This window comes from Oncorhynchus masou, chromosome 5 (genome assembly GCF_036934945.1).
Source record: "Oncorhynchus masou masou isolate Uvic2021 chromosome 5, UVic_Omas_1.1, whole genome shotgun sequence".
Taxonomy (NCBI): Eukaryota; Metazoa; Chordata; class Actinopteri; order Salmoniformes; family Salmonidae; genus Oncorhynchus; species Oncorhynchus masou.
In genome coordinates this window covers 38,286,045-38,312,811 of record NC_088216.1, presented here as the reverse complement: position 1 = coordinate 38,312,811, position 26,767 = coordinate 38,286,045, and the positions used below count along the sequence as shown (strand labels likewise).

Below are 26,767 nucleotides of genomic sequence, written 5' to 3'. Positions count from 1 at the left end.
GTTTCCTATCAGCCAAAATGGTTAGCTGGAGAAAGATTCCCATAACTGGGGGATTGAGGATGATATTCAATGGTATAGTTTATTAGGATCCCCATTAGCTACTGCACATATAGCAGCTACTCTTCCTTGGATCCACATAAAACATACAAATACATGACAACATACAGAACCGTAACAGACAAGAACAACATAATATATATATTTTTATTAAATATATAAATATATAATAATAATAACAGGTATACAGTGTATTCGGTAAGTATTCAGACCCCTTGACTTTTTCCACAATTTGTTACATTAAGTTACAGCCTTATTCTAAAATTGATTAAATGCTTTTTTTCCCCCACATCAATCTATGCAGAATACCTCATAATGACAAAGCAAAAACAGTAGTTTTTTTCTAAATTGTTGCTAATTTATTACAAATGTAAAAAACGGAAATATTACATTTACATAAGTATTCAGACCCTTTACTCAGTACTTTGTTGAAGCACCTTTGGCAGTGATCACAGCATTGAGTCTTCTTGGGTATGAGACTACAAGCTTGGCAGATCCTCTCACGCTCTGTCAGGTTGGATGGGGAGCGTTGCTGCACAGCTATTTTCAGGTCTCAGGTCCAAGTCCGGGCTCTGTTCTTGAGTAACCAGCCATTCAGAGACTTTTCCCAAAGACACTCCTGTGTTCTCTTGGCTGTGTGCTTAGGGCCATTGTCCTGTTGAAAGGTGAACCTTCGTCCCAGTCAGAGGTCCTGAGCACTCTGGAGTAGGCTTACCAACATGCTTCACTGTAGGGATGGTGCCAGGTTTCCTCCAGACGTGATACTTGCCTTTCATCCAGAGTTCAATCTTGGTTTCATCAGACCTTTCTCATGGTCTGAGTGTCTTTAGGTGCCTTTAGGTGCCCAACTCCAAGCGGGCTGTCATGTGCCTTTTACTGAGGAGTGGCTTCTGTCTGACCACTCTATCATAAAGGCCTGGTTAGTGGAGTGCTGCAGAGATGGTGTCCTTCTGAAAAGTTCTCCCATCTCCACAGAGGAACTCCAGAGCTCTGTCAGAGTGACCATCAGGTTCTTGGTCACCTCCCACCTCATGGCCCTTCTCCCCCAATTGCTCAGTTTGGCCAGGCGGCCAGCTCTCGGAAGAGTATTGGTGGTTCCAAACACCTTCCATTTAAGAATGATTGAGGCCACTGTGTTCTTGTGGACCTTCAATTCTGCAGACATTTTTTTGTACCCTTCCCTAGATCTGTGCCTCAACACAATCCTGTCTCAAAGTTCTCAGAACAATTCATTTGACTTCATGGCTTGGTCTTTGCTGTGACATGCACTGTCAACTGTGGGAACTTATAGTGGCAAGAAAAAAGTATGCGAACCCTTTGGAATTACCTGGATTTCTGCATAAATTAGGCAAAGTTTGATCTGATCTTCATCTTAGTCACAACAACAGACGAACACAGTGTGCTTAAACTGATAACACAGATTATAGTATTTTTCTTGTCGATATTGAATACATAATTTAATCATTCAGTGTTGGTTTGAAAAAGTATGTGAACTCCTAGACTAATGGCTTTTCCAAAAGCTAATTGGAGTCAGGAGTTGGCTAACCTGGAGTCCAATCAATGAGACGAGATTGGAGATATTGGTTAGAGCTGCCTTACCCTATAAAAAAACACTCACAATATTTGTGTTTGCTGTTCACAAGAAGCATTGCCTGATGTGAATCATGCCTCGAACAAATGAGATCTCAGAAGACCTAAGATTAAGAATTGTTGACTTGCATAAAGCTGGAAAGGGTTACAAAAGTTTCTCTAAAAGTCTTGATGTTTCAGTCCACAGTAAGACAAATTGTCTATAAATGGAGAAAGTTCAGCACTATTGCTACTCTCCCTACGAGTGGCCATCCTGTAAAGATGACTGTAAGAGCACAATGCAGAATGCTAAGAGGTTAAGAGGAATCCTAGTGTCAGCTAAAGACTTACATAAATCTCTGGAACATGCTAACATCTCTGTTGACAAGTCTACGATAAACAAGAATGGTGTTCAAGGGAGGACACCACGGAAGAAGCTACTGCTGTACAAAAAAAAACATTGGTGCACGTCTGAAGTTTGCAACAGAGCATCCTGGATGTTCCGCAGCGATTCTGGCAAAATATTCTGTGGACAGATTAAACTGAAGTTGAGTTGCTTGGAAGGAATGCACAACACTGTGTGTGGAGAAAAAAAAGGCACAGCACACCAACATCAAAACCTCATCCCAACTGTAAAGTATGGTGGAGGGAGCATCATGGTTTGGGGCTGCTTTGCTGCCTCAGGGCCTGGACAGCTTGCTATCTTCAACTGAAAAAATGAATTTCCACGTTTATCAAGACATTTTGCAAGAGAATGTTAGGCTATCTGTCTGCCAATTGAAGCTCAACAGAAGATGGGTGACGCAACAGGACATCGACCCAAAACACAGAAGTAAATCAATAACAGAATGGCTTCAACAGAAGAAAATAGTCCTTCTGGAGTGGCCCAGTCAGTCCTGACCTCAACCTGATTTAAAATGCTGTGGCATGACCTCGAGAGTGGTTCACACCAGACATCTTAAGAATATTGTCGAACTGAAACAGTTTTGTGAAGATGAATGGTCCAAAATTCCTCCTGACCGTTGTGCAGGTCTGGTCCGCAACTACAGAAAGTTTGGTTGCGGTTGATGCTTCCAAAGGTGGGTCAACTGCAAGGGTTTACATACTTTTTCCACCCTACACTGTGAATTTTTACATGATGCGTTCAATAAAGACATGAAAACGTATAATTGTTTGTGTGTTATTAGTTTAAGCAGACTGTGTTTGTCTATTGTTGTGGCTTAGATGAAGATCCAATCAAATGTTATGACGAATATATGCAGAAATCCAGTTAATTCCAAAGGGTTCACAGGGTTTTCTTGCCATTGTATGGACAGGTGTGTCTTTCCAAATCATGTCCAATCAATTGAATTTACCACAGGTGGACTCCAATCAAGTTGTAGAAACATCTCAAGGATGACTCATGGAAACAGAATGCACATCAGCTCAATTTTGAGTCACATAGTAAAGGGTCTGAATACTTATGTAAATAAGGTATTTCTGTTATATTTTTAATACATTTGCAAAAACTCTAAAATCCTGTTTTCACTTTGTCATTCTAAGGGTATTGTGTGTAGATTGCTGAGGATTTTATTTTATTTAATCAATTTTAGGATATGGCTGTAACGTAACAAAATGTGGAAAAAGTCAAGGGTTCTGAATACCTTTCAAAGGTACTTATGTATATAGGAAAGACAACAAAAATACTATTTACACACATTCTTATACAGTGGGGCAAAAGAGTATTCAGTCAGCCACCAATTGTGCAAGTTCTCCCACTTAAAAAGATGAGAGAGGCCTGTAATTTTCATCATAGGTACACTTCAACTATGACAGACAAAATCTTGGGGAAAAATCCAGAAAATCACATTGTAGGATTTTTAATGAATTTATTTGCAAATTATGGTGGAAAATAAGTATTTGGTCAATAACAAAAGTTTATCTCAATACTTTGTTATATACCTTTTGTTGGCAATGACAGAGGTCAAACGTTTTCTGTTAGTCTTCACAAGGTTTTCACACACTGTTGCTGGTATTTTGGCCCATTCCTCCATGCAGATCTCCTCGAGAGCAGTGATGTTTTGGGGCTGTTGCTGGGCAACACGGACTTTCAACTCAGTCCAAAGAATTTCTATGGAGTTGAGATCTGGAGACTGGCTAGGCCACTCCAGGACCTTGAAATGTTTCTTACGAAGCCACTCCTTCGTTGCCCGGGCGGTGTGTTTGGGATCATTGTCACGCTGAAAGACCCAGCCACGTTTCATCTTCAATGCCCTTGCTGATGGAAGGAGGTTTTCACTCAAAATCTCATTGATACATGGCCCCATTCATGCTTTCCTTTCCACAGATTAGTCGTCCTGGTCCCTTTGCAGAAAAACAGCCCCAAAGCATGATGTTTCCACCCCCATGCTTCACAGTAGGTATGATGTTCTTTGGATGCAACTCAGCAATCTTTGTCCTCCAAACACAACGAGTTGAGTTTTTAACAAAAAGTTATATTTTGGTTTCATCTGACCATATGACATTCTCCCAATCTTCTTCTGGATCATCCAAATGCTCTCTCGCAAACTTCAGATGGGCCTGGACATGTACTGGCTTAAGCAGGGTGACACATCTGGCACTGCAGGATTTGAGTCCCTGGCGGCGTACTGTGTTACTGATGGTAGGCTTTGTTACTTTGGTCCCAGCTCTCTGCAGGTCATTCACTAGGTCCCCCCGTGTGGTTCTGGGATTTTTGCTCACAGTTCTCATGATAAATTTGACTCCACGGGTGAGATCTTGCGTGGGAGCCCCAGAGAGATTAGGGAGATTATCAGTGGTCTTGTATGTCTTCCATTTCCTAATAATTGCTCCCACAGTTGATTTCTTCAAACCAAGCTGCTTACCTATTGCAGATTCAGTCTTCCCAGCCTGGTGCAGGTCTACAATTTTGTTTCTGGTGTCCTTTGACAGCTCTTTGGTCTTGGCAATAGTGGAGTTTGGAGTGTGACTGTTTGAGGTTGTGGACAGGTGTATTTTATACTGATAACAAGTTCAAACAGGTGCCATTAATACAGGTAACGAGTGGAGGACAGAGGAGCTTCTTAAAGAACCAAATACATATTTTCCACCATAATTTACAAATAAATTAATTAAAAATCCTACAATGTGGTTTTCTGGATTTTTTTCTCATTTTGTCTGTCATAGTTGAAGTGTACCTATGATGAAAATTACAGGCCTCTCTCATCTTTTTAAGTGGGAGAACTTGCACAATTGGTGGCTGACTAAATACTTTTTTGCCCCACTGTATCCACATTCGTATATGCAGTACATTTAAATTAGATACTGTATGTAGAAAGAGGAGAGGTGCTGTGATAAAAAAACATTGTGTCTAGTTTTTAATTAAAGCTAAACTTGCTTTTTGCCTGAGTAACCTCTGGTGGCAGAGCATTCCACGATGATATGGCTCTATACATAACTGAGCCACGCATTAAATCTGTTTTTGATTTGGTAGTGTGAAGAAACCCATAGTGCCATTTCTAGTGGGGTATGTATGTATGTCTGTTTAAAGTTCATGGAACTAGATTATACAAGTTTGTTAGGCATTTTTAACACAAATGTTTCTTAAAATTACCAGAATAGAAGTAATCAATTTCTCCTCAACCCTCCACCACGAAAGACTATCATGCATGTTGTTGATGTTGGTTCTGTGTGTGTGCAGTTAAGGCCAAAGCGTGCTGCTTTTTTGAGCCAGCTGCAGCTTTGCTAGGTCTTTCTTTGCTGTACCTGACCATATTACCGGACAGTAATCAAGATGGGACAATATCAAAACCTGAACAACGAGTACAGTTGTTCTTGGTGTCAAAAACGCAGAACATATTTTTATAATAGACATACTGAACCTCTCCCCATCTTCACAACAACTTTGTCAATATGACTTGACCATGATAACTGACCATCCAATGTTACTCCTAGGAGTTCAGCTTCTTCAACTTGTTCAATGGTCACACCATTTATACACAACTCCAGGTAAGGTTTAGGTCTAAGAGAATGCTTTGAACCGAATACAAAGCTTTTGGTTTTAGATCTAGAGTTGAAGTCAGAAGTTTACATACACTCAATTAGTATTTGGTAGCATTGCCTTTAAATTGTTTAACTTGGGTGAAACGTTTTGGGTAGCCTTCCACAAGCTTCCCACAATAAGTTGGGTGAATTTTAGCCCATTCCTCCTGACAAAGCTGGTGTAACTGAGTCAAGTTTATAGGCCACCTTGCTCGCACAAGCTTTTTCAGTTCTTCCCACAAATTTTCGATAGGATTGAGGTCAGGGCTTTGTGATGGCCACTCCAATGCCTTGTCTTTGTTGTCCATAAGACATTTTGCCTCAACTTTGGATGTATGCTTGGGGTCATTGTCCATTTGGAAGACCCATTTGCGACCAAGCTTTAACTTCCTGACTGATGTCTTGAGATGTTGCTTCAAATATCCACATCATTTTCCTACTTCATGATGCAATCTATTTTGGGAAGTGCACCAGTCCCTCCTTCAGCAAAGCACTCCCACAACATGATTCTGTCACCCATGTGCCTCACGGTTGGGATGGTGTTCTTCGGCTTGCAAGCCTCCCCCTTGTCCCTCCAAACATAACGATGGTCATTATGGCTAAATAGTTCTATATTTGTTTCATCAGACCAGAGGACATTTCTCCAAAAAATAGAATCTTTGTCCCCATGTGCAGTTGCAAACTGTAGTCTGGCTTTTTTATATCGGTTTTGGAGCAGTGGCTTCTTCCTTCCTTGCTGAGCGGCCTTTCAGGTTATGTTGATGTAGGACTCGTTTTACTGTGGATATAGATACTTTTGTACCTGTTTCCTCCAGCATCTTCACAAGGTCATTTGCTGTTGTTCTGGAATTGATCTGATGGCTGCGTGGTCCCATGGTGTTTATACTTGCGTACTTTTGTTTGTACAGATGAATGTGGTACCTTCAGGCATTTGGAAATTGCTCCCAGACTTGTGGAGGTCTCCAATTCTTTCTTTCTTCTTTCTTTTGACTTTCTCATGATGTCAAGTAAATGGGCACTGAGTTTGAAGGTAGGTCTTGAAATACGTCCACAGGTACACCTCCAATTTACTCAAATTACGTCAGTTAGTTGATTAGAAGCTTCTAAAGCTATTACATAATTTTCTGGAATTTTCCAAGCTGTGCCAGTCAACTTACTGTATGTAACCTGACCGATTGGAATTGTGATACAGAGAATTCTAAGTGAAATAATCTGTCTGTAAACAATTATTTGAAAAATTACTTGTGTCATTCACAAAGTAGATGTCCTAACTGACTTGCCAAAACTGTAGTTTGTTAACAAGAAATTTGTGGAGTGGTTGAAAAACAAGTTTTAATGACTCCAACCTAAGTGTATGTAAACTTCCGACTTTAACTGTATTTAAGACCAGTTTATTATTAATTACCAATTCTTACACTGACTGCAAGTCATTGCTAAAAGTCTCAGTGAGCTCACTGGCTGTTGGTGCTGATGTTTAGAGTGTGCAAACATCAGCCTACTTAGTCATTTTAGAGTCTTGTAAGACAAGTGGAAAATCATTTGTAAAAAAAATAGAGAAGAGTTGGTCAGGTGTATAAAATCGAGCACATAACCATTCGGCAGGGTAGCTTAGTGGTTAGAGCGTTGGACTAGTAACTGGAAGGTTGCAAGTTCAAAACCCCGAGCTGACAAGGTACAGATCTGTCGTTCTGCCCCTGAACAGGCAGTTAACCCACTGTTCCGAGGCTGTCATTGAAAATAAGAATTTGTTCTTATATAAAGGTAAAATAAAAAATTAAAATAAAAAATGCAATCTCCATAGACAATCATTGGCAGTAGAATGTTGTTGTGATTTGGTTCCAACAGCTCTTCTACTGTTGACCTTTTTTGTAGTTGTCCGGTATCCGGTGACTTTTTGTGTAGTCCTGAACAGAACTACAGAGTTGATTTTCCTTTCATTCGCTCTTGAAGATAGGCTAGCCAGCCAAATCAATGGTTCACCAATGAGGTGATGAGACTAGCGTAATACTTAAATTCGCTTTCGAGGATACTGTACTTGGACAGCTAATCAGTTGTACCAGTGATTGTCCAGGAGGTTTATCATCTCCACCTCCTGTTGAAATTCAAAGTTCAAACCATTTTAGCTGCCGCTTCATGCTTTTTCCGGTTGAATGTGTTAATTTCTAAACCCATCATTTATACCTTTTTTGCTCTAAAGGGGTGATTCCGGCTGGCTGACACACTCCCTGACCTCACTCCAGGGCGGTGGTTACTCACTGTGCAAAGTTATGGAAAATAATTATCTCTTATAGCTTCTCAAATCTCATCCCTCTCTTAACAAAAACACTAATCATTCTTCATATTACAGTGCCTTGCGAAAGTATTCGGCCCCCTTGAACTTTGCGACCTTTTGCCACATTTCAGGCTTCAAACATAAAGATATAAAACTGTATTTTTTTGTGAAGAATCAACAACAAGTGGGACACAATCATGAAATGGAACGACATTTATTGGATATTTCAAACTTTTTTAACAAATCAAAAACTGAAAAATTGGGCGTGCAAAATTATTCAGCCCCTTTACTTTCAGTGCAGCAAACTCTCTCCAGAAGTTCAGTGAGGATCTCTGAATGATCCAATGTTGACCTAAATTACTAATGATGATAAATACAATCCACCTGTGTGTAATCAAGTCTCCGTATAAATGCACCTGCACTGTGATAGTCTCAGAGGTCCGTTAAAAGCGCAGAGAGCATCATGAAGAACAAGGAACACACCAGGCAGGTCCGAGATACTGTTGTGAAGAAGTTTAAAGCCGGATTTGGATACAAACAGATTTCCCAAGCTTTAAGCATCCCAAGGAGCACTGTGCAAGCGATAATATTGAAATGGAGGAAGTATCAGACCACTGCAAATCTACCAAGACCTGGCCGTCCCTCTAAACTTTCAGCTCATACAAGGAGAAGACTGATCAGAGATGCAGCCAAGAGGCCCATGACCACTCTGGATGAACTGCAGAGATCTACAGCTGAGGTGGGAGACTCTGTCCATAGGACAACAATCAGTCGTATATTGCACAAATCTGGCCTTTATGGAAGAGTGGCAAGAAGAAAGCTATTTCTTAAAGATATCCATAAAAAGTGTCGTTCAAAGTTTGCCACAAGCCACCTGGGAGACACACCAAACATGTGGAAGAAGGTACTCTGGTCAGATGAAACCAAAATTGAACTTTTTGGCAACAATGCAAAATGTTATGTTTGGCGTAAAAGCAACACAGCGCATCACCCTGAACACACCATACCCACTGTCAAACATGGTGGTGGCAGCATCATGGTTTGGGCCTGCCTTTCTTCAGCAGGGACAGGGAATATGGTTAAAATTGATGGGAAGATGGATGGAGCCAAATACAGGACCATTCTGGAAGAAAACCTGATGGAGTCTGCAAAAGACCTGAGACTGGGACGGAGATTTGTCTTCCAACAAGACAATGATCCAAAACATAAAGCAAAATCTACAATGGAATGGTTCAAAAATAAACATATCCAGGTGTTAGAATGGCAAAGTCATGGGAAAAAATTTCAGTCTCTCGATGTGCAAAACTGATAGAGACATACCCCAAGCGACTTACAGCTGTAATCGCAGCAAAAGCTGGCGCTACAAAGTATTAACTCAAGGGGGCTGAATAATTTTGCACGCCAAGTCCTTTGCCCTTCTCTGACTCCTTTGCTAGCTGGCTAATAACATTACTGGAATGGCCCCTTGATTGTCGAGAGCTATGACTATGAAGATGTGTATTGATTGTATAAGTTTTATACTCGACTCTTCTGCATGAAAATTCTTATTGGATATACATGTAGTGAACATTACAATACAATCCTAATAAGTGTTGTGTGCACATATTTTTGTCTGTAGGATTCCAGTTTTGAAGAGCCACAGACCGTCCAGGGGCACAGGCAGGGCTGCAGAAAGAATTGGACAGGAAGACCTTGAAAGGGCTGCTCGACTGCAAGAAGAGGGGGCTGGCCGAGATGGTAGTACCATCTACCTGGAGTAATTTTTGACATCATGGAGTACCGGAGAGCTATCCCACGGTCTCCAGACAACCTCGCTGGTGCACCTGCATGAATTACAGGGAGACTCCTTACAACACACAACTGCTGCCATTTCACCACTGCAATATTCAATTGATTTATTACCAAGTATGTTTACATAACAGGATAACACTTATACTGTACTTTATTCTTTATTTGGATCCCAATTAGGAACAATACTCCGTCATTTTTTTGGCGTGAATTTTGCCTTCGTCTGGTTCATATCAGTTCAGTACTTTATCAGAATGTTTCCCTTACACTGTATTTTTTTTTATTTTGAGGAAGGTTACAGAGACTACCTTGTGTTCTTGTTTATCTCCCTAATAAAACTTTTTGACCTGATCTGTGTAATCGAACCAACTTTTTATTACTGTATTTACATCAGGGTAGTCCATCTGTTTTTCTAGATATCTACCCACCTGTAGGTCTGCAAATTGTAAGTGTAAACCATCAAGACTATAGATATCCAGGAAAAGAGAACAGTTTAGTAAATGATTCTAAAACCATTACAAAAGTATAATAATCATGATTATATGCTAGATAAAACAGGCACACGTATTGTCTCTCACACAGGTTTATTGTTGCCCCCACAAACGTCCCTTATTTATATGATATATATGTTTGGTTATAAGCCCACCTCTTTCAACAACAATTCTGAATGCTCTGTAGGTTCTCACACTTCCGGGAACCACAAAGTCTGACAACAGGGAAGGTGCCAGTCCTTCCCAGCTCAAATGTGTGCTTACTGCATGCTGTGTTGCATGGCAACGTCTCCTCGAAGTTGTAGCAGCTCAGCTGTTATTGGTGGTAGCACTTCAGGGAGTCTTGGGTCATCTGATCTCAGGATCATACTCCTTGGTGGCCCCAATTTGAGAGCCCAGTCTTCTCAACACTGCTCTCTGAAGTTCTGGGATTTTGGTGTATTTTTCAATGTGTAGACACTTCACCTTCAAGACTTGTTATTGTAGATTCTCCTTCAGCTGAAAGATGGAATACGATTTAAAATGTTGTGTTGTACAACAGCTGACTGAAGACAGGGCATTCAGATCAAGAACTTACATTTTCAGCAGATAACAAATCGAATACAATCCCTTCAACTCTCTTAGTTCTCTCCACTGTGTGAACGCAAATCCAAGGTTTATTCTCGTCTTGGCCCGCTCTCTATCACTTTCTCTTTTTGCCAGTCTGCTCTCAAAATGTGTCTGTTTCTTTGGCTTAGATGGAATAATATTTGCTGCTGGTCTTCTGCCCCTCGCGTCGGCCATGTCTGTAAGCTAGCTATTTCCTCTAGCCATTAGCCAAGTGCTGGCCGCGGGCTCAGCTATCTAGCTATCACACTGCCTCCTCACTGACGGAAAACATGTCACTCATTGTGTGCTCCCCAAAATCTGGCTGGAAAATCCGACCAGACAGGGAAAATGAAAACCAATGAATGCAGTGGTTCTCCTTAGGAAGGCTAGAGGCACAATGTTGTTACTGTTGCATCACATTGGATGACCACCAATAAAACAAATACAAAAAGTGACATATTGCAGCTTTAAACACTTGGTGGTTTATATGTCTGAAGTGAGACACGTACAGCTGCACATGCATTCATCCTTGTGTGGTGGTCAATGTTGTTGTGCAGAAGACACTGAAGCAGTCCCTTCTGGGAACCCTCAATCTTTCACCCCTGTACATATTATGAGAAAGGGGCAAGGAAATTGTATAAATATTGTCGAATCAATGGGAAATGTCTTTGGGGAGGTATCCCCCTTGGGGGTCAATGACCTCCTTGAGTCCACTTGAAGAACTTTGCTCTATCTCGTTTTGTTCTCTCCAATTGTTGAGTTAACCGGTTCCCGCACTCCACACACACATGCTGATAAGACCAGATAAGGCAAATGATCTGAGAACAGTGTAGGATCGTGTTAGTGAGTTACTGTTGAGTATTTGTTTCATTCCCAGGGGGGGGGGTTGACTGTAGAGAGTCTAAGTTAAATGGGGTTGGCGGGGTTGGTTGTTCGGTCAATCTTATGGGTCAAAAGACATCCTGCTTTCCTTCAAGCCTTTCAGTTCCACACCATGGGGGGTTAGTAGAGCAATCACTGCTGCCCCTGCTGTTGAATGAGACAAAGGGCTGTGCAGCTTTACACACACACACACACACACACACACACACACACACACACACACACACACACACACACACACACACACACACACACACACACACACACACACACACACACACACACACACACACACACACACACACACACACACACACACACTCTTTGACACGCACATACACACTTTCTCTCTCTTTCTCTCTCTCTCTGACTCACTTACTCAGCAACTGTGCATGCTACAGCAGGGCAGAGATACAGATTGCAGAATTTGAATTTCAGACTGTGGAGCTACCTTAAAGAAGACAAACATTTAGGGTTCGCTTTGTTTTTCTCATTTGTTTGGCCTTCCACAGACCCTCCATCTTTGAGGTAAGATTTTGGTGGAGGATTTTTTCAGGGAAGAGAAGTCTTTGAATTCTAACTTGTGATGGAGAGAATGTGGGGTGGTGGGGCATGAGTGGTGTATAGGACAAGAAAGGAATAACTCCATTGACGTTGCTGTTGCTCATGATATCTAGGGACTCTTTTCAAAACATTTGTAAGCAAGGTTGACAATATGAATGCACAGAATAGCCTACAATAACATCTGTTATTGTAACTACACTGCCATAGTATCTCTGAATTGCCTATCTTTTTGATAATGAAAGGGGTACAGTGTACCTGTTTGTAAGCGGCTAGTAATCATGTCTCTACATTTAGTTTTCGATTCTGTTCACTGTACCAGGAAAAGGGTAAGAGGAACATTGAGATATGCAGTGCACTTAGTTTCTCCAAAAGGCATTCAGAACCTGACTTTAAAAATATCCTTTGACTTTAATATGACATTTTATGTTTGAAATTAATACCCATTTATTTTATGATATAAACCTTGATGACCTGACTTTTGGGTCATATTGTGTCTCATGGAACAAAGCATCAATAAAGTTCATAAGAACTGGATGAATCATGTTAGACGCCCTAGTTTCGAAGAAGAGTAAAGCAACCTCAGAAAGCTGGTCACCAACGATAAACGGATCATTTTATGACAGAGTGACCGGTTGGAGGTCTAGTATTGAGTAGTTCTACAAGTAAGGCAATACTTACTCTGTTTAGGCTCTTTAGGTCCGAAGTCAACCCTGGTTGAGTCGGACGTGTTAGTGTTTAAGCTTTGAGGTGGCTGGGTACTTATCCACTCTCCCTCTCTTCTGTTTTGACCCAGGCACTCGTGATGGCTTCTTGTATGGTGTCTATCCTCTTCCTGTTCCCTCTAATCGCCGCCATGTCAGCAGAAGAACCGCCAGGCTGCAAGATCCGGATCACTAACAGGGGGCTCGAAATGTGTATGAAATTCACCCCAAAAAAATGCTCTTGTACATGTGATCTTAATAGTTTTCAACAGTCTACATTGGTCCCAGACAGTCTTCAATGGTCAGTCTTGACCAAAGCAAGACATCATCTCTGCTGCCTTGCCACTATCTGAATTTTTCTCTACCAAAGCACCGTCATCCATTTAGCCCCTCTCAGATGTCAGGATTGTCTGCTTAAGGTATTCACTAGGTAGTTCTAGACTCTAAACTCAACTCTTTCAACCTGCATTTCAGTGAAGTACGAGACGCAGAAGTTTGTGGTTGAGGAACTGAGCAACATCACCATGCCAGAGATGAAGGGCAAAGAGGGCCACTTCCAGTACACCATCAATGAGTAAGCCCTGGGATCCACCCACGTTATTGCTCAGAGGTTTCTGCCATCGAATTGCTCCAGATCCCTTTCATTTGAGTGCCTACAGATATTGTGGTTAAACTCAAATATACTAATTAATAAAACAACTTTATCAATTGGAACCTTTAACATGTGGAAGGGGGATAAAGTATTATTATTACTATTATTAACCCTGATATATTGTGCAAGCAATTGATCAGCTTTAAAAACGTTGTGGGTGGGGCCTTCCGAGTGGCGTAGCAGTCTAAGACACTACATCGCAGTGCAAACTGCGTTGTTCCATATGCTGGTTCGATACCAGTGCCGGCAGCGACCGAGAGATCCATGAGGCGATGGTGGGCTTTTGGTTTCTCTCCCTCTAAAAACTAAAATAAATCATTCTACATAACAAACTGGCTTTATTTAGAAATTAGTAAGAATGTCTCACCCCATGTTCAAGAATGGCTTTTTTTACCATGTTCTTACAAAAAAAGGTTTTACATTCTCTACTACTTGCCAATATTGAAGGCTATCAAATGCTTCTCAAAGATGCCCTCTGGTGGTTAAACTAGCACTAACTAGCATTAATGGTAACAATGGCTGACAATTAAATAATGTTCCATAGAATTCTGTGGCAGCCCGCAAGGTGTGCTGCAGTATGACGCAACTTTTAAAGGAAGAACCACTGTATCATGGAACTGTGAGCAGAGTCTGAGTTGGGTGGTTTGTCAAGAACCTGGAATTCTAAAAGATTACCTATAAAGTATAGCAACTGGACATTCTCTTTTAAGGGATAAAGACGCTCTAGTCTAGTGAACCAGACAGATGGTTTAGCTCACTACATGAAGTGAGCTAAACCATCAGCCAAACTGACTTTATATGTCATCTTCTAGACATCTGGGTTCTTGGAAAATCAACCCATGTAAACCAATGTAGAGGGTATTGCTACCCACTCACTGTTTCTGTTTTGGCCAACTTCAACCAATTGGCAACCAGGCTACAGAATTTCTGCAACCAAAAGAGAACTTCTAGTACATTTCTAGTCAGATTTCTTGTGACTTTCGAGTATCAGCCCAAGCACTGATCTGAGTCTCTTCCTTCCTGTGGGTCAGGGTGAAGATAAATGAGCTGAACCTGACCTACGCTGACCTGGCCTTCCAGCCTGGCCTAGGACTGCTCTTCAAGGTGCAGAACTCCTCCATCGCTTTCAGCTTCCAACGACACATCTTATACTGGTTATTGTGAGTCCTCTTTACCCACTACTGTCTCTATTTCTAGCCTAGTGCATTTAAGTCACCCCTCTACCTCAGCTCACTCCTCAACATCTCCAATACCAATAGGAACATGATATTAGATATACAGTGCCATTAGAAAGTATTCACACCTCTTGACTTTTCCCACAGTTTGTTGGTTAAAGCCTGTATTTAAAATGGATTAAATTTCATTTTTTTTTCTCAATCGCCTTCACACAGTACCCCATAATGTCAAAGTGGAGTTATGTTTTTAGAAATGTGTACAAATCAAAAATGAAAAGCTGAAATGTCTCGAGTCAATAAGTATTCAACCCCTTTGTTATAGCAAGTTAAGTTAATTTGCTTAACAAGTCACATACTAAGTTGCATGGACTCACTCTGTGTGCAATAATAATGTTTAACATTATATTTTAATGACTACCTCATCTCTGTATCCATCATATACTATATGTGTAAGGTCCCTCAGTCGAGCAGGTACTTTCAAACATAGATTCAACCACAAAGACCAGGGAAGTTTCCAAAGCCTCACAAAAAAGGGCACCTATTGGTAGATGGGTAAAAATAAAAATAAAAGGAAACATTGAATATCCCTTTGAGCATGGTGAAGTTATTAATTACACTTTGTATGGTGTGTCAATACACCTAGTTAGTACAAAGATACAGGTGTTCTGCCTAAATCAGTTGCAGTGGAGGAAGGAAACCACTTAGGTATTTCACCATGAGACCAATGGCTGTGATAGGAGAAAACTAAGGATGGATCAACAACATTGTAGTTACTCCACAATACTAACCTAATTGGCACAGTGAAAAGAAGGAAGCCTGTACAACATACAAATATTCCAAATGCATCCTGTTTGCAACAAGTCACTTAAGTAATACTGCAAAAAATGTGGCAAAGCAATTCACTTTTTGTCCTAAATACAAAGTGTTATGTTTGGGGCAAATCCAATACAACATGTCACTGTGTACCACTCTCCATATTTTCAAGCAAAAACCTGGATCAGTCTGCTTTCCACTAGACACATGGAGATAAATTCAAAATTAAAATTTTTCAGCAGGACAATAACCTAAAACACAAGGCCAAGCCTACACTTAAGTTGCTTACCAAGAAGACAGTGTATGCGGCTGAGGTAGTTTAAAAAAAAACTTAAATATACTTGAAAATCTATGGCAAGACCTGAAAATGGTTGTCTAGCAATGATCAACAACCAATTTGACAGAGCTTGAAGAGTTGTGAAAAGAATAATGGGCAAATGTTGCACAATCCAGGTGTGGAAAGCTCTTAGAGACTTACACAGAAAGACTAATCACTGCCATAGTTGATTCAACAAAGTATTGACTCAGGGGTGTGAATACTTATGTAAATGAGATTCTTCTCTATGTTTTCACTTTCTCATTATGGGGTATTATGTGTAAATGGGTGAGAAAAAAACTACAATTTAACCATTTGAATTCAGGCTGTAACATAATAAAATGTGGAATAAGTCAGGGGGTATGAAAACTTTCCAAAGACACTGTATCACACTGGTCATTCCCAAAGCGTGCACTTCCTTTGGCCGCCATTCATTTCAGTTTTCCGCCTCCAACGATTGGAACGGTTTGCAAAAGATCTTAAAATTTGACACATTTGTCCCATCACACTTCTTCAAAAACATGAACTGAGCTGCTATCTGATCAATGTACCTGCTGATTATTAAGTCTGCTGTGTTTCCTTGGACTTTTCTGCCCTAACCCATTGTGAATATTTCTGTATTGTAACGGCGTTCTTCGTTTGTCGAAAGAGAGTCGGACCGGAATGCAGCGTGTTGGTTACTCATGTTTTTAATAGAACAAATGACGATACATGAAAATAACAAAAACAACAAACGGAACGTGAAAAACCTATACAGCCTGTCTGGTGAACACTAACACAGAGACAGGAACAATCACCCACGAAATACAAAGTGAAAACCAGGCTACCTAAATACGGTTCCCAATCAGAGACAACGAGAATCACCTGACTCTGATTGAGAACCGCCTCAGGCAGCCAAGCCTATACAACACCCCTACTCAGCCGCAATCCCAAATACTACAAACCCCAATACGAAAATACAATACATAAACCCATGTCACACCCTGGCCTAACCAAATAAATAACGAAAACACAAAATACAATGACCAAGGCGTGACATGTATAGTGTATTTTATTTTTTGTCGTATTGTGTGTTGTCCTGTTCACTCTTGTTATGCCTGTTGGCTATGTCGTTAATTTAATTGAGAATTGGTTCTCAATTGACTTAGCTGGTTAAATAAAGGTGAAATGAATCAAATAAAATGTATCAAGAAAATAATATGTTTGTATATAAAATAATGCCTGTGTTTAAATACTCACAATGGTATCTTGTAGAGCCTTGAGGAGTTCAGTCATGCAGTGGTACGCTAGATTGATGACATCAAACTTCAAAGATGATGTCCAACGAGAGTGTATTGGAAGTTCAAACCTTCTGATGCTACTTTATATGGTTGAGATTAGGACGTTGATGAGTATGTATGATGGTGGTCTGAAAATATGTATTTTCTGTGGTCTCATAGCTATGACACCGGAGCCATCAATGCCTCTGCAGAAGGTGTGAACATCCACACTGTCCTGCACACGACCAGAGATGAGTTGGGACGCCTCAAGATCTCCAACATCACCTGCGATGCCTCTATTGCCAAAATGAAAATTAAGTTCACTGGCACCTTGGGGTAAATCCTGTTGATAGTCTTTTTTATATACTTGAGCTGCTTTCTTGTCCAGGGACCACGTATCAAGTGTCTCAGAGTAGGTGTGCTGATCTAAGATCCTCCCTGTCTATAATAATCTTATTCATTATGATTTAAAAAACAACACTGATCCTGAGTCAGGTCTCGCTTGACAAAGAGTTTTTTAAATGTTAATTCTGTGTGCAATGGAGACTAATTTCAGTATAATGTGACTATAAGCAATATTGGAGCATTTTTCAGCTTTTGGATTTTTTAACATGAGTGGGTGAAATTCAATAATTTACCACTCTGGTTTACTGATTTGCAGGAGGGTGTATGACTTCCTGGCGACTTTTTTGACTACAGGAATGCGCTTCCTTCTGAACCAGCAGGTGCTGACAGATCAGTTAATTTCATTCTAGAACACTGGTTACACTTACAACATATCAACACGTCTGATGAAATCTTCATTGGCTGAGCTGGCAAATCAGCTGTTTTACTTGTCATAAATATTTATGATGACTGTGTTAAGCCCACATTGCTCTGCTCTGAATGAACAGGGCAAGTAGGGGTAGACATAAAAGCTACTTTTTAACATACTGAATTATAATTTTTGGAAGAACATCTATTTCACTCATATTGTAATTAATTATAGGCTATATTTCATTGAAATATGGGGCACTGGACAGTTCCTTTAACATTTGTCTGTTCTCTTCATAGATCTGCCCTGTCATGAACCACGCTGGTTTGGCTCTAATCAACATTTTGTTGGAGACAATTCCAGGTAAGATAGTTCTTTGGAAAATGCCTTGAGAGATTGGTTATATAACAAAACTAACATTTAAAAAACAAAAACAAGTTTTTGTATTCCACACAGAAAATATAATTGTATTTGTTTTAATTTGGACCCATACAGTGCGAACAGAAGTAGACAACTATGTGGGGATCGACTACTCCCTCCTCAGTGACCCCGTGGTGACTTCAAGGAGTCTTGACATGGATTTCAGGGTGAGTGAGATAGTCTAGCTTGCTGTGCATTAGTCTCAAACCGTGTATATATTATGTATGTATGTTTGGGCAACATATTATTTGAAAGCTACATACATAAGCACTTCATAACACATCCAGAAACATACATTATGCATTCACTACATACAACAGTGAAGTGATATTTTTTGTTAAGTCACAGTAATGTCACTCATACTGCAATTATCAACATGCAGTTGTTGACATAATCAAACTGCTTATAGATGATGATTTTTTTTATGAAGCCTTTATGTAGTTATGCCTAAAATAAAGTGTTACTTATTTTTGTATCTCACTCTCATCTCTACAGTATTGTATCTTCCTCACTCTTTACTGTGCCACACAGGGCATGTTCTTTGAGCTCGGGAACGAGAGCAACACCTTGGTGAACTCTGCCATCAACCCAATTGTGAGAGAGTACGACCGCATGGTGTACCTGGCTCTGTCCGAGTACTTCTTTGACAGTGGGTTGTACTCCTATTATAAAGCTGGCATATTCCAAATGAATATCGCCAACGAGCACGTAAGTATGAGGCCTGAGTCCCCCATTATGTCTTGCAACCGTACTCTCTCCCCTGCATTTTAGCCTACACATGACATGATGCAAGTAATTCTTAGCTTCGAGGTGTAAATTATTCCATACTGTCTGTTATAGCCTTTAAGAATTGGAGTCTGCATCAGAGGTGCTACCAAACCTGTTGACACAGATTTTAATAAGCAGCTGAGACATGCTTGGTTCTGCACCTCTTTACATAATGAGGTGATCTGCCCAATCATTAGGCTGAAGATATATACTAGTGACAAAGGAGTCTGCATACATAAATCAGATGCAAAAGTTGTTATTTTTTTCACTGCATACCAATATTGTTCTAGTAGTAGTATGACATGAATATAGTAATTTCTAATACAAGCAATTGAATACTGTATGTTTTCAGATGCCAAAGGATCTGGAGATGCTCCTTAGGACAACATATTTTGGCATCATTATGATGATTGTGAGTATGTATGTCGGGATTGTGATGCCCCCACAAATAGGGTCAATACATTGAATTCCACTTTTGCATTCCACTCACCCACTCCTGTGTGTGTGCGTCTCTCTCAGAACCCAGCCCTGGTGGAATACCCTATCTCCCTGCAACTGGAGTTGAACTCTGCCCCCAAGACAACCATCAAGACCTCCGGGGTCACCGTGGCCATCACTGCCATCGTCACGGTGATGGTGCTACCGCCCGGCAAGGCGCCTGTTCAGCTCAGCAGCATGACCATGGTGAGAAAGAAGACGTCTTGTCTTCTCATGTTCTACATTTAATAGCTACTGATTTTTTTATCAAAAAAGAACAACCATGAGAATAGTTGATAGTTAGGCTAAGGATTGGCTCTGTAGGAGCTGAGAAAGGAAGGATAGATATTGTTTCAAATGCGTTCATCCTAATGCTTTCTTGGTGGTGATATATTGGTAAACAGTCTCATTGTGTGTACTTTTTAATTTCACTTGAGTGTTTGTGGTTTTTATTTGATCTGTATGTTTTTGCTCCTTTATATTATGTGTTGACAGAGGTTGGGGCCGCCAGGGGTATGTTTGGTATGGGTGTTGTTAAAAAAGATGGGAAAATGGTGTTGTTTTTTATCGATTGTATTGCCTTTGACATGATCAAATAAAAAAGATTGTTCACAAAAAAAAGAGCTTTCTTCCTTTCATTGAGGTAATCACTGATCTGTAAGTCAGAGGATGGGTGAAAATGTGGTTTCCACCCATTGCTCTCACTAGTTTAACCATGTCAGATCAGTGATTTCCTCAAGGTAAGCAGGAAGGAAAAGTGTAGAGACCAGCGCACTGATAAAGTTTATCTTTCTGTTCCTTGCAGGAGGCCAAATTCAATGCCAAGGTGTCCATGAAGGGCAAGAGACTGGCTGTTCACGCAGACTTGAGGAGGTAGGCATGCATGTACTCGCACACTCACGCACTCATACATACACATACAAACACACCTCAACACATACACACACAATATCACAGTAGCATCACATGCAAATTCATTAAGTGTATTCTGTTGTTATTGACAGGTTTAAAATCTACTCCAACCAGTCTGCTTTGGAATCACTGGCGGTAAGATTCTGCGCTCTCTCTCTCTCTCTCTCTCTCTCTCTTGCCTTCTAACAATTATGACCCTATAAAATTTCACTTGCACTACATTCAACCTAATGCCTTAACCCAAATCAAGACTAATAATGAAAACCAATGAAACAACACCTGTTTCCACAAGAGAAAAGTAAAGAAGCATAATGACAAATATTTAATTTCAAGTGGATTTATAAATTAGTTAATTCAGAGAACATTGCTTGATCTCTGTCCAGAATCAAAATGTGTATCATTTGACCGGCATTTCCATGTCAGAATCATCCCGTTTTCATTTGGATAAACTTACGGATCCCTTTGGGGATCTCTTATGGCATATAGACCTACCCTTGAAGTGGTTCTGAGGAAAGCACATGTTCTCAGAGAACATTGAGGAATAAAACTCTTTGTAGGAATAATATAACTCAGAAATGAAACTTTGGACATCTGTGCAGCAGTCATAATCAGATGAAAAAAGGCCTTCCGGCATGCCATGGTTTGTCTCTCTAGCTTTGATAGGTGACATAGTTGGACCATGATTTAGTATTGGTCTGAAGAAAGATGTTGTTTTCTTCATTAGCACACTACATTCCAGAATAAAATAATGTACTTTTTACTCCATACATTTTCCCTGCCACCCGAAAGTACTTGTTACGTTTTGAATGCTTACCAGGACAGGAAAATGGTCCTATTCACCACAAACTTATTAAGAGAACACCCCTGGTCATCCCTACTACCTGATCTGGCAGATTCACTAAACACAAATGGTTCATTTGTAAATTATGTCTGAGTGTTGGAGTGTGCCCCTGGCTATCCGTAAATTTTAAAAACAAGTAAATCTGGTTTGCTTCATATAAGGAATTATTTTTTTATACTTTCTTTTGATACTTAAGTACATTTTATCAATTACATTTACTTTTTTTCCCACCTTTATTTAACCAGGTAGGCTAGTTGAGAACAAGTTCACATTTGCAACTGCGACCTGGCCAAGATAAAGCGTAGCAATTCGACAAATACAACAACACAGAGTTACACATGGAATAAACAAAACAGCATACTTAAGTATATTTAAAAACAAATAATTTCACTTTTACTCAAGTAGTATTTTACTTTTAATTTCACTTTTACTTGAGTCATTTTCTATTAAGGTATCTTCACTTTTACTCAAGTATGACATTTGGGTACTTTTCCCACCACTGCTTGTCATTAACTGAGTCAATAAAGCTAACCACTTAGAGATTAGAGTTTAGGAAAATGTATGTTACATATCAATGTCTAGCATAAGACATTTTTCTAACTGTGAAAACACCGATATTGAAACAAACAATTCTAGAAATCACCCTGCAACAGAGCATGCTGGGAAATATGACAATGACACTCCCATATTTTTCTGTTTCAATGGAAGTCAATGAACTAAGTAGCCCAGACTCAGCTGCTATCACATTGGTGTATATGGGAGAGCCACCCCTTAAGTAGACAGGAACTGACCATTCTTTTCAATGGTAAACAGCCTGAGTCTTCATTTAATCCACCATCTTTGCTGTATCTGGTTACTCTTAATGGAGTTAAAAGCACTCAGTCCCAATCAACTCCACGTATCAACATTAACTCCAGGCAGCATATCACTCTGTTGAGGGTTAAGATAACTCCAGTAGTCAATTGAACTCTACATTTATTTACCCTGTGATGTCAACTCTCCTTGATTTACTGTGTAACTATGTCTATGGGTGATGTGGTAAATGGAATTTGACCAAAACAATGGAAATGCCACACACACATCCCCCCGTGGGCAGCCCGTGGGAGAAAGATTCAGAATCTTTCCATTGCTGCCCATAAAAATGTTTCTACATTTAGGCTATTGTTTGTTTATTTCACACAATATTGTGGTACAACTCCGAGTATATCCTTGAATAGTTATCAACCCCAACACGTTGGTCCCGTGTGGCTCAGTTGGTAGATAATGGTGCTTGCAATGCCAGAGTTGTGGGTTTGTTTCCCACGGGGACTAGTACGAGAAAATGTTTGAACTCACTACTCTAAGTTGCTTGCTATGCTATCAGTTTAATTGAACTGGAGTTAGCATTTAGATTTGTTTTCTAATTCTGAAAAGGACAACTTCTAAATATTATTCAGTGAAAACAGCCAAATATATCCAAATAAGATTTTAGTAATGACATTGTGGGCCTGTTAGAACACATAAATTATGACGTATTTTACGAATATCCACTTGGTTTGATCAGATTATTTTAATGGCCGCCAATGACACCGTCGTTGCACTTTACCCCGCGGTCTGTGTTCTATTGATCTCTGTAACATACAGTGGCTTGTGAAAGTATTCACCCCCCTTTGCATTTTTCTTATTATGTTGCCTTACAATCTGTAATTAAAATAGATTTTTGGGGGGGTTGTAATCATTTGATTTACACATCTTGAAGATGAAAAATAAAATAAAAAGTGAAACATACAAGAAATAAGACAAAAAAACTTCACATTTGAGCATGCATAACTATTCCCCCCCCCCAAAGTCAAACCTTGTACAGTCACCTTTTGCAGCATTTACAGCTGCAAGTCTCTTGGGGTATGTCTCTATAAGTTTGGCACATCTAGCCACTGGGATATTTGTCCATTCTTCAAGGCAAAGCTGATCCAGCTCCTTCAAGTCGGATGGGTTCCACTGGTGTACAGTAATCTTTAAGTCATGCCACAGAGTCTCAATTGGATTGAGGTCTGGGCTTTGACTAGGCCATTCCAATACATTGAAATGTTTCCCCTTAAATCACGCAAGTCTTGCTTTAGCAGTATGTGTAGGGTCATTGTCCTGCTGGAAGGTGAACCTCCCATCCCAGTCTCAAATCTCTGGAAGATCTCCAGTCCCTGCAGATGGAAAAAAATCCCCACAGCGTGATGCTGCCACCACCATGCTTCACTGTGGTGTTCTCGGGGTGGTGAGAGGTGTTGGGTTTGCACCAGACATAGCATTTTCCTTGATGTCCAAAAAGCTCAATAGTAGTCTTATCTGACATGAATACCTTCTTCCATATGTTTGGGGAATCTCTCACATGCCTTTTGATGAACACCAAATGTGTTTGCTTATTTTTTTCATTAAGCAATGGCTTTTTTTCTGGCCACTCTTTCATAAAGCCCAGCTATGTGGAGTGTACGGCTTAAAGTGGTCCTATGGACAGATATTCCATCCTCCGCTGTGGAGCTTTGCAGCTCCTTCAGGGTTATCTTTGGTGTCTTTGCTGCCTCTCTGATTAATGCCCTCCTTGCCTGGTCTGTGAGTTTTGGCGAGCAGCCCTCTCTTTGCAGGTTTGTTGTGGTGCCATATTCTTTCAATTTTTTAATAATGGATTTAATGGTGCTCCATGGGATGTTCAAAGTTTCTGATGTTTTTTTTATAACCTTGTTTGGTTGCACAAAATCTTATTTAGGGGCTTCATAGCATAGGGGGTGAATACATATGCACACACCACTTTTTTGTTTATTTCTTTTGAAACAAGTAATTTTTTTTCTTTCACTTCACCAATTTTGACTATTCTGTGTATGTCCATTACATGAAATACAAATAAAAATCCATTTAAATTACAGGTTGTAATGCAACAAAATAGGGGGTGAATACTTTTGCAAGGCACTGTATGTATAGCTATGGGTTCAACACCTTTCTGAAGTCCTGTAAACATATGTTATTACATTAACAAAGACCTTTTTAATTTCACCTTTGAAAAACATTTTAAAAATTCCCCTCATCTTTGTGATGAAGACATGAATTGACCAGGTGGATGATCTAATCTAAAAATACACGTTTGACAACCAACCTGTGAGAGAACCATCCACAGTCTCCCCTACCATTAACCCTTACAGTAATATTTTACAGATATGGGCTCCCGAGTGGCGCAGTGGTCTAAGGCACTGTATCTCAGTGCTAGAGGCATCACTACAGAACCTGGTTTGTTTCCAGGCTGTATTACAAATGGCCATGATTGGGAGTCCCATAGGGCGGCGCACAATTGGCCCAGCGTTGTCCGGGTTAGGGGTTGGCCCGGGTAGGCCGTCACTGTAAATAAGAATTTGTTCTTAACTGGCTTGCCTATTTAAATAAATAAAAATGTCTCTTTGTTCTGTCTCTATAGCTTATTCCCTTACAAGTCCCCCTCAAGACTATGCTGCAGATCTCAATAGTACCCATAATCAATAGTGAGTATCATTTTAAAGCAGACCAGTTTAACCCCACAATAAAAACTCTATGTACATGAAACATGTAACTCAGATAACAAAAACATGTTTTTTCAAAATTGTTGACCTTGTATTTTTAATCCTTCATCCGTAATTCAATTTCAGACTGGACCAAGAGAGGAGTCGCTATCCCTCTTGCAGATGGTATGGACTTCATAGAGGAAGTGGTGGAGTATCGTAACGTAAGTCTCAAGGCTTCTGTTACTTCTACTATGCGAGAACAACACATTTGATATATTAATCAAATTCTAGCTTGTTCAGTATTATCTGAGTGGCAAATGTCCAAAATTATTAATGACAATCATAACCTCCTACAACATCATCTTGACATCTTGGCCAATCAGCAGGGCACAACATCGAGGAATGTTCAGATAGAAATATTATGTAGAACACCTCTATGCCATATTGAAAAATTAATCACTTCAGCTCTATTCTTATTTCTATGCAGTACGTTACATAACGTTTGCCTTCTGAATGTGGCCCTGTTGATGAACCGCAGCTAAATCAGCTTTTCTCACCTTTCACTTGACCTTTCAGGGTTACCTCATCATTGGGGCAAACCTACATTTCAGCAAGGGCCTAAGGGAGATGATCGAGAGGAAAATCCAGGCTGATGCCGAGAACGCCATCTAAAGAGAATTATCCACCAGCAATAACCAAGGATAGATATCTTAGATAAACACCCATCCAATCCTGTGTTTCTATGTCCTCAAGGGCACATGCCTTATCTACAACATGGAGCAGACTCTACTGTAACAATTTCACCAAACCATGTGGATTCAAAATCTTTTAAGAATCCAAAATAATAAGCTAGGCTGCAATCTGTCCAATACATATGAGAGCAAAATGGACAATACAAATCATGCTTATGTAGAAAGATCACAATAATAATACCACAACTTTAGTATTTTTTTCCTATTTATTGCTATTTTGAAAAGTGCTCTAAAGATACTTTTATAGTTGCCTAATTTTTTAATAGTCTATAGAGATAAATCATCAATATTCTTGCCTCAGAAGGGCACATACTGTATGTGAGTGTACTACTCAAAACAATATCTGACCTTGTGTCGTAAGAATTGCCCATGGTCATGTCAATGCCCATGCTAATGTCAGGAATTAATTGTGTGCTCTCCACCATCCTTTTAAAAATGAAAATGCTTAACTGTATAATATATGCTAAACTTAAAACTAATTTAAAAAGTGTTTCTAAAAAAAAAGCCTTCTTTACTTTACCATTAGTCAAATGGAGAGCTAGCTGGTGAAAAATAAAATGTACAATATGTGAAATGAAATGTTTAAGGAATGTTAACAAAAAAAATGTAGTTTTGTAAATATGGCTTCATACCTGCAAAGACTATTCAAAGATTGAAAGGCTTTCCTTACATGTGTAACTAGGGCCTAACCGAACAACATTCAGTATGACAATGTGTTTAATAAATCAATCCCAAAATTCATAAACAGACAAAAACAACATTTTCTTGTAATCTCTGACAAATCCCTCACCTGAATTATTGGTAAAGAACAGTTTTATTATAAAATCATGACAGAATCAATGTGAATACAGCTGAAGCATTGACACACTCCCGTTTTATCAAAGTGGTTCCAAGTATTAATTTCTGTGATGAGGCACATAACTGCAGTTTATTATTATATAATTTAATTACTGTACATCTAGAAGCATTTGTTCTTTCTCAAAACACCATTTCTGACAGTGAACAGATCACTTTGAGTACATAGAATGTTATTTAAGGCAATTACTTAAGGCCAAAGCCTAACTTCCACTTAAGTTGAATTTCCACGTAGTTATGCATTGATGTCAATGGGAGACGAACAACATTTTTTACTTAAGAGCAAGTTAGGATTCACCCCATAGTGGATGAACCACACCATTGCCTTGTGTACCATCGAA

The 26,767-nt window shown here is 39.8% G+C and overlaps 1 protein-coding gene across 1 annotated transcript; it reads left to right on the top strand.

Moving 5' to 3' along the window:
- Window positions 1-12,030: 12,030 nt before the first annotated feature.
- LOC135526734 (phospholipid transfer protein-like) lies at window positions 12,031-26,344 on the top strand. Its single transcript, XM_064955355.1, has 16 exons — window positions 12,031-12,195; window positions 13,025-13,145; window positions 13,407-13,506; window positions 14,616-14,744; window positions 17,328-17,483; window positions 17,809-17,872; window positions 18,201-18,264; window positions 18,397-18,488; window positions 18,853-19,029; window positions 19,442-19,501; window positions 19,609-19,773; window positions 20,372-20,439; window positions 20,571-20,613; window positions 24,756-24,819; window positions 24,964-25,040; window positions 25,396-26,344. Exons 2-16 carry the CDS (start codon window positions 13,034-13,036, stop codon window positions 25,489-25,491), a joined length of 1,467 nt encoding a protein of 488 aa, XP_064811427.1. The 5' UTR covers window positions 12,031-12,195; window positions 13,025-13,033; the 3' UTR covers window positions 25,492-26,344.
- Window positions 26,345-26,767: the final 423 nt, after the last annotated feature.